The sequence below is a fragment of the Hemicordylus capensis genome, chromosome 2 (assembly GCF_027244095.1).
Source record: "Hemicordylus capensis ecotype Gifberg chromosome 2, rHemCap1.1.pri, whole genome shotgun sequence".
Classification (NCBI taxonomy): Eukaryota; Metazoa; Chordata; class Lepidosauria; order Squamata; family Cordylidae; genus Hemicordylus; species Hemicordylus capensis.
Window position 1 is genome coordinate 229,111,231 of NC_069658.1, and position 8,271 is coordinate 229,119,501.

General features: G+C 45.5%; 1 protein-coding gene across 5 annotated transcripts in view; it reads right to left on the bottom strand.

The window, feature by feature from the left end:
• LOC128341620 (zinc finger protein 883-like) overlaps positions 1-8,271 on the bottom strand; it is a 44,054-nt gene that overhangs the window by 34,368 nt on the left and 1,415 nt on the right. The window contains exons 1-3 of one of the 5 annotated variants that reach the window (XM_053287974.1): positions 7,909-8,110; positions 5,133-5,690; positions 1,922-2,048 (exon numbers count right to left, since the gene is read on the bottom strand). In XM_053287974.1, coding sequence (XP_053143949.1) covers positions 1,922-2,048; positions 5,133-5,546 — 541 coding nt within the window. In that variant the 5' untranslated portion in view covers positions 5,547-5,690; positions 7,909-8,110. Of the gene's footprint in view, positions 1-1,921; positions 2,049-3,334; positions 3,412-5,132; positions 5,691-7,692; positions 7,876-7,908; positions 8,111-8,271 lie in introns of those variants that run through there. The other 4 variants (XM_053287972.1, XM_053287971.1, XM_053287973.1 and 1 more) reach the window with 4 other exon arrangements.

The window sequence follows — 8,271 nt, forward strand, 5'->3', positions numbered from 1 at the left end:
AGAATTCAGCAAGGATGCCCCTTTACAAGTAAAGGGCTGTGGCAGGGAGAACGAGGTGAAAGTCCCCCCTTTTACCTTTAAAAAAATGCCACTGCACAGCAGGATGGGGTGGCAGCATTTGGGCATCTGTGTGCACACTCATGTGTGGAGAAAGGCCCAAATTGGGATGCAGACTGGCCCATGCAGTCATTTGGAGGGAGGCAGGAGGGGAGCTGTTTTAAAAGGTAAAAGGCAGAAGTTTTCCCTTGCCCCACCCCCACCGCTTCTCTTTTATTTGTTTGTTTGTTTGTTTGATGTCTATACCGCCCTCCCAAAAATGTCTCAGGACAGTTGTACTTGTACTTTACTTGTAAATACAAGTTTACAGGTATGGTCCTTGAGCTGGAGACCGACACGCCTCCCCACTGGTGAACCAGTTCGAGGGTCAACCAGTTCACACATTCCTAACCGGTACAAGACCCAGCATCTGCATAGCCCAGGAGTTGAGTTCTACCACATGGAAATCGTTAAGCATTCGAGTTGCTTGGAGAGGCCTTGACTGGTGACAATATTTCTTTCTTAAAGCATTTACTATTTTCAGCTTATCCTACTGATTTTCTATGCGAATACAGTCTAATTTTAATGGACTTCATTCGTTTAAAATACTTACCTCCCAATCCTCCAGAACAGTGCTGTATGGTGCAACTTGCAACAAATAACAAATCATAAGAAAACAAATTAAAGGTTATATGGTAAAGCGGTGCAAAAACAGGGTGAAAAATCTGCATTGGTCTAGCCTTCCTGCTTGGCTTGAGAGGAGCCATGTTTGTGCCAGAGCTGCTTGGGAGCGGGAAAGAAGAACCTTTGTGCATATGCCCTGACGGTTCAGAAATTTCTCTCCACAGCTGTCAAGGCCTTCCATGCCATTGAGCAGAGACCAGCCTGACCTTAATGAGGAGAAAGGACGCAAATAACCAAAACAATCTTTCTGTCTCCACTCTGAGAAACATCTCAAATAAACTAAATAAACGAAATGGATTGTTTAGAATTAGGCGGGTCAGATCAAGTGAATGCTCTCCATTTAGGTGAAGTGTGCCAAGCACACACAGAGAAAAGAACTTTAATCCTGAGCTGATCAGGGCTGACCTAGGGCTGGCTGAGGAACTGGATGTTGAAAGAAGCAGGGTGGACCTGCCACCTATTTCAGAATGGGGTCAGATTCTTGTGAGACTAGAAACAACCATTTTGAATTGTTCTTTTTTCTTTGTAAAAAGCCAGGAAGAGCTAAAGCATTATCTTTCGTATGCTAGCTAGAGTGAACCTTTTGGACCAAAATTCTGAAACTTTCAAGTACCTTTTCAGAGAGAGGGTTTTTCAAGATCTGATTGGTTGTTTATTCTCTGTTTTAACTTTTGCCTTTATTTTGATGTAAGCCTTTTGTGATGGCAATTTATCCTTCTTTTTCAAGAAAAGCCTTTTTATATCAAGCCTCTGTATTCTAATATTTATAGTAGATTCTGCCTAACAATAACAGCTAGGTAGAAAAGAGAAGAAGGGACCATGCCTATAATATACCCTGGCAATGTCCAAAGGAAGTCTGTCTCACATCAAAGAGGGTCTGACTGAGATGAAATTAGTTCCTGGCAGGTGAAGCCCCCATAAACAGAAGTCTCTTATCTCAGCACACCATGCTTAGCAAAGGGGACAATTCATGGTTACTACTGGGCATAACTGAAAGTGTTGGTTTAGACAAATATTATAGTCTAAACCAGGATTTTTAAATGAATTAAAAATACATTCATTTGTAAACTGGGGGAAAAGGCTTGAAAGACAAATGCTTTCCCCTACACAAGCTAAAGAACAACAGGAAATCAGCCCATGGATTTCATATACAGTAAAGAGAGGAAGAGGCCAAGTTGAAACAGATTCCATCCATCCTTACTCAGCAAGCTGGCATCTTGGTCACCCTCCTGGAACATCGGCCTGAAGGGTGGCTTTTCACCAGTGTCCAGTTGACCCTTCTCAGCCTCAGAGAGGTCACCACCCACTTCTGCTGCCAGTCTCTCCAGCTGAAAGAGAAAATGTGGAGGGTTCTGAGCAAAGAGTTAACATCAAGGGACACCAGAGCAAACCTCGACTAAGAACTTCTTCAGGGATGCTGACTGATATTCCTATACAGTCTGAGAAAAATGGGACTAGACCTTCTCAGGAGGGGCAATGAGATGATGGAGTTTCTGTCCTCGGGAGTCCTGCTCTGCATACGCTAGCTTTGGGGAACAAGGCAAAAGCGACCTTTTTTACAAAGGGCTTTGGGAGATACCCCAGTTCAAAAGGAAAATGGCTGATGCTGGTCTCAGGTATTCCTGCTCAGTTAGATGTCACTACTGGGTTTTTGTCTCGACTGGTTTTTCCTTATCCTCTGTCGTAATGTATAAAATATGCATATAATATGTCTCTGGATCCTTCCTCAAAGGGTGAGATATGAACTGCTTTAAGAATCAAAATTAGATCAGGTAGAGAGCTGGAGGTGGGGAATGGGGTTGTGTTGTGCACCAAATTGTCCCAGCGTAAATCTGCATCAGCACTTTCAGGCCAACACCTAATATGGCTGCTATGCTTGTTCATGAACTCTGTGTAAGCTCACTGGGTCCTGGGAGAGGCCTGCCAAATGATCACGTAACCAGAGAACAGCCAGTACAGCCTTTTTAGAATCAATGTATTGAGAATAGCTTAGCTGGGCTGTCTCAGACTGAGAGCCAATAAAGCACTGGCTCCTCCTTTGCTTGGTCCCTTCCCCTTTTCTCTGCCAGTCCTGCCAATAGCAGAATAGAGCCCTCTCTGGGAAGGAGGCCAAGAGGCTGTCAATCCTCACCTGAACCCGGCTGAAGACAATGGTCTTTCAACCTAATGGGTTTAATGTCCAAGGATCACCAAGCGGAATGACCAAATTTTGAGGAAACTACATGAAATCATCTGATGTTCAGAAAAAAGACAGAGAGAGATTTGGGGGCTTTTTTGGCTTTGGCTTCTGACTCTTTTGGTTGGCACTGCGAAGTGTGATCCAAATGGAGATGTTTGTTAGCCTAGCCTCCATCTACAGCACTGACTCTTTGTTTGGGATCTCTGCCGAAGGGCAGAGTTCAGAGTAGATTTACCTTGTGCTTGATCATGTGTTTTGGGCCAACACTCTCAAAGGTTCCAGGACTCTTCAGCATCTGTAGCCAGCCTCCAGCGAGACCAGCCACGGGTCCTAGCTTTAAGCCAACTCATCAAGCTGCTGCAGCCTAGGGATGTGCGTGGGTCCGGACCGGCACGGGGGGGTGTCTACCTTTAAGGACAGGGGGGTAGAACTTACCCCTCCCGCCGCTCTTCCCCCTCCGCCGCTGCGTTTAAAATTGAAGTTTTCGGGGTGGCAGCGTTGCCTGGAAGAAGCTGTAATAGAAGCACGCATGCGTGCGTCGCGTTTCGCAATATTCAAAAGTCCAATTGAGTCTCTCTTTTCTACCAAGAAACTGACATATCTCGTAAAAGGGCCAGAGAGAGTCCCCAGAGGGTAGTGTGCAGTTCCTTTGATTCTGATGTGTCTCTAGAACATATACAGATTTCAAAGTGGCTGAGAACACAGCATCAAAGAAGCACCCTTTCTCAGAACAATGTTCAACTCAAAGTTGAAGACCAAGGACTTGATATTACTACTACTACTACTAAGAATCCAACAGGTTCTCTAGAGTTATTTTGCAAGGATCTCAACTTCGTGACACTGGAATGGGTCAGGTCTGTCTCTGCTCTAACAGAGAAAGATCTCAAATCAATATTTAGAATATATAGTCTTTGGCTTAGATATTTTGAATTGACCCTGTTATATTAGAGATCAATTGGATAAGACTTTCAGTAAAAGTTTTTGAATTGATAGGTAGATTACTGACATCTAGTGGCATAACATAACACTCACACCCCAAAACAGTACAAAGAAAAAGGTCTTCTGAATCCAGGTACCCTCTACAATCACTAGCTTAAGGGCACAAGGCAAAAGCAACTTTCCCCCTCCCAAGGGCTTTGGGAGGCACCCAAGTTTAAAAGGAAAATGGCTGATGCTGGCCTAAGGTTTTCTTGCTCGGTTAGCTGTCACTATTTGGTTTTTGTCTTGACTGTTTTTTACAACCCTCTGTTGTAATGTATAAAACAGGGCTGCTCAACTTCAGCCCTCCTGCAGATGTTGGCCTACAATTCCCATGATGCCTGGCTATTGGCCACTGTGGCTGAGGGTTATGGGAATTTGTTTGTTTATTCGATTTCTATACTGCCCTTCCAAAAATGGCTCAGGGTGGTTTACACAGAGAAATAATTAATAAATAAGATGGATCCCGGTCCCCAAAAGGTTCACAATCTAAAAGGAAATAGAAGATAGACACCAGCAACAGTCACTGGAGGTACTGTGCTGGGCCCGGATAGGGCCAGTTACTCTCCCTCTGCTAAATAAAGAGAATCACCACGTTAAAAGGTGTCTCTTTGCCAAGTTAGCAGGGGTTGTAGTCCAAAAACAGCTGGGGGGCCTAAGTTGAGCAGGCCTGGTATAAAACATGCATATAACGTGCCTCTGGGTTCTTCATCCAAAGGTAAGATATGAACTGCTTTAAGAATCAGGATTAGAATTGGTTCAGGTAGAGAGCTGGAGGTGGGTCTTTCTCCTGATTTCAAGAAATGTAAGTTATGACTCTCCTGAGGCAATATTTGGATATCCTTGTATTCATGTTCTGCCACTTGGAGTGACCAGGATACAACACTCCCATACCTAATGCTCTCTGTCCATCTACTAATTTTGTTAGCTACTCTGTAGATTTTTAATCAGAAGATAGGATATATGTATTTCAATCTTATTTATTTATTTATTTATTGTTAAATTTCTATACTGCCTCTCATTAAAAGGATCTCAAGGCGGTTCACACAAAACTTAAATTACACAATTAAAATATTAGCTAGAACCACCTTCAACAAAATATGGTGAAGTTTAAAAATGGGGTGGGGAGGACCTTGGGACAACCCATCCTGGAACGTTTCCAACAGAAAATTCTGCTCTGGGTAGGGATTTCTAAATTAGTGTTGTTCACATTTTCAGTCCCTTTGATCTACCAGGATGAGAAAGAAACACTCACCTGCTGCTCTTCCTGCTTCTTGTCCTCCGCCTGGCTCAGGAGGAAACCTTCTGCCAAGGCTACTGCCTGGGAACTGGTCTCTGCTCTGCATTCTCTCACCCAGCTCTCCAGCTCTGGGGGCAGGATGCTCAGGAACTGCTCCAGGATCACCAGGTCCAGCATCTGAGCTTTTGTGTGTCTTTCTGGCTCTAGCCACTGATGGCAAAGGCTGTGGAGTTGGCTGCAAACCTCTCGGGGGCCCTTGGCCTCCTGGTAGCAGAACTGTCTGAAGCGTTGACGCTTTCCATCTGAGCCGGTGTTGTCAGCACATAGGCCTTTCTGGACAAATCTTTCTTCAGTGCTCCTAACCTCAGCTGCATCTGGGCTTCTTTCTGCTTGCAGGCCACCTGAGTCATTCTCTTCCATAGCCTCCATCTTCAGGCAGGAACTGGCCAGATGGAAGAGGCGACTACATCTTGCAAAGCCAAGGCGTTACTCTGTGTGCAAATGATGACACTTTGGGGCAAGGAATTTCAGAGGCAAAAGTGGATCATTCCAGCTAGCGCCTGGTAGTTCTCACTGCAGAAAAGAGACATAGGCCAAGACTTAAAAGAGCATCAGGGATGAGGAAGAGGTTCCCTCACTTGGGGGACACACAGCAAACCTATAAGAGGTTGTGAGCCATGTGATTCAGCCCTTTCCCTCCACTAACCCATCCCCAAGAACTCCCCCCATTCACTCTCTCTGCCCTCCTTTGAACCACCTCCCAGAAAAGCTGCCTCTTTTGCTGCCCACCTTATTCGGCATGCATTCTTTAGCCCCATTCAGACATTGCATCAGGGCTTTTAAAAGGAAAATTCAGAAATGCACCATGTTGTCAGATCAATTCACACACTCAGAATGCACTGCTACATTTATGCCTGTGCATTTCATTTTTCTGTGCACCAATACACTATTGCTTCAAGTCACAGTCCATAATATTTAGGAGCCTCAATAGGGTAGTATTCAATTTATTTATTTATTTTTACATTTATATCCCGCTCTTCCTCCAAGGAGCCCAGAGCAGTATACTACATACTTGAGTTTCTCCTCACAACAACCCTGTGAAGTAGGTTAGGCTGAGAGAGAAGTGACTGGCCCAGAGTCACTCAGCTAGTATCATGGCTGAATGGGGATTTGAACTCGGGTCTCCCATCAGCACGCATGAGTGCAGAGGAGATTCCTTGGTAAACCAGTGTCTGTTGCTGGTGTCTACCTTATGTTCCATTTTAGATTAAGAGCCTTTTGAGGACAGGGAGCGATCTTATTTATTTATTATTTCTCCATGTAAACCGCTTTGGAAACTTTTGTTGAAAAGCAGTATATAAATATTTGTTGTTGTTGTTGTTAAAGGCTCTGTGAGGAGTAGCAGTGAGTGTGTGTGTGTGTGTGTGTGTGCGTGCACCTCTTTGGCAGGAGGAAGCTATATGGGGAAACCTGATCACAGTCTGGTGTCGTAGAGGAGCTTGGACCAGTCACTTGAGTCCTCTCATTGTTATCCACCATGTTTATATCTAACTTAATGCAAATTTTGCATAACATAACATCATGCAACTTTTGATTGAATTGAATTTTTCAAACCCACATTCTTTAAAAAAATTTCTTCACTTTCCAATCCTCAATAATCTCCCCTAACCACTCTCCCTGCCTTCCTCCCACCCCAATATGTACAAATATTCTTTTCAAGTTGCATATTTTCTGTCTAGTTGCACATTTTTTTAAAAGCCCTATGCTGAATTGCAGATGTGTGCAGCTGTCTGTAAAGTGTGTGCAGGACTGTAGAGACATTCATGATAAAACTGCACAGGAATTGTACTACAGTGTGCGCTCTGATCATAATTTATGAAGAGGGTTTTTGAAAGTTTCCAAAATGTACCTAAATTCAAGGGGAACCTCTCTACAGAGGGATGTACTGATGGGGAATTCAAGATGAGCTGTGAGGGGAGAAAAGAGGGTACCCAATGTGGATGTCAGGGAGGAAGCCCTAAGTGGGTCAGCTGCCTGGGCCACCTCCTTGTGGGGTGAATGTAGCAAATAGCAATCCCTCCATTTCACTTCTTAGTCCTCTACTCCCACAGTCCGTGGCTGCCTCGTCGTTCATAGGGGAGAAATGGGGTCACCCCACTGTCCAACAGGAACTGCCTCACTGACACCTCTTTCCCCATCGATTCCTAAAAGCCCCATCCAGCCTCCTTCATCCCAAAACGGAGAAAGAAACCAGATTCTAGTTGTATTCAGTGCATCCATATTCAGAGGAGAGGCTTTCTTGGGATCTCTTGTCGGGATCTTTGAGAGCTTCACAGAGCGGGGCGAACAAGCCCCTTCTTGGGGGTGTCGCAGCAGACACACATACCCCACGATCGCTCAGCTGCCCAAAATGACAACAATCAACTCTATTCTATTTAGGAAATGTATGTGCTGCTCTTTCAAAGAGAGAAAGAATCTCAGGGAGGCTAGAAATATCGAATCTGGCTAAACTAGTACCAGTATTTATTTTACAACATCTAAAATCTCTAATACAGTGATAAAATTAAAAACACACAAACACCATCCTTGGGAGACGAAATCACACACTACTTCTTGCAGCCTTCCCAGCCGGGAGGAATTAGGGGGGGGGGTCACATGTGATTACCCCACTTCTGCCGCCGCCTTGCCTTTGTTCTCCTCCTGGCCCCTCCGCGCTCCCCTCCCTTGCATCGCCTCCCTCTCGGTCCCCACTCGGGGCTCTTCGGCCACCCACCCCGCCCTTTGCACTCACCCGTCTCGGAGGGAAGAAGCGAAGCCGACGGAGAGAGGAGGGGCCGGTAAGGCCGCCCAGTCCGAGCGGCAGCTTCCAAAGGGGCCCCTCTAGCAATCTCGCCTCTCTCAGTTTAACCCTTAGACGGGCCTTTCGCCGCCCGCAAAAAGGGCTCCTTCAAAGGGAGCGCCAGGAGAGGCGGAAAGAAAGGCCATTTATATACAAGGAAAAACTCCTCACTCCGGAGTGTGCACCTTGAAGAAGGCTGGCAGTGTACGCTGCGCACTCTCGTTCTGGCAGCAGGACGCGTCTGCAGGCATCCAGAGGGACGGGGCAGGACAGGAGGAGGGTTAAAGGCAGCGAGTAGAGACTCCTAGAGAAAGA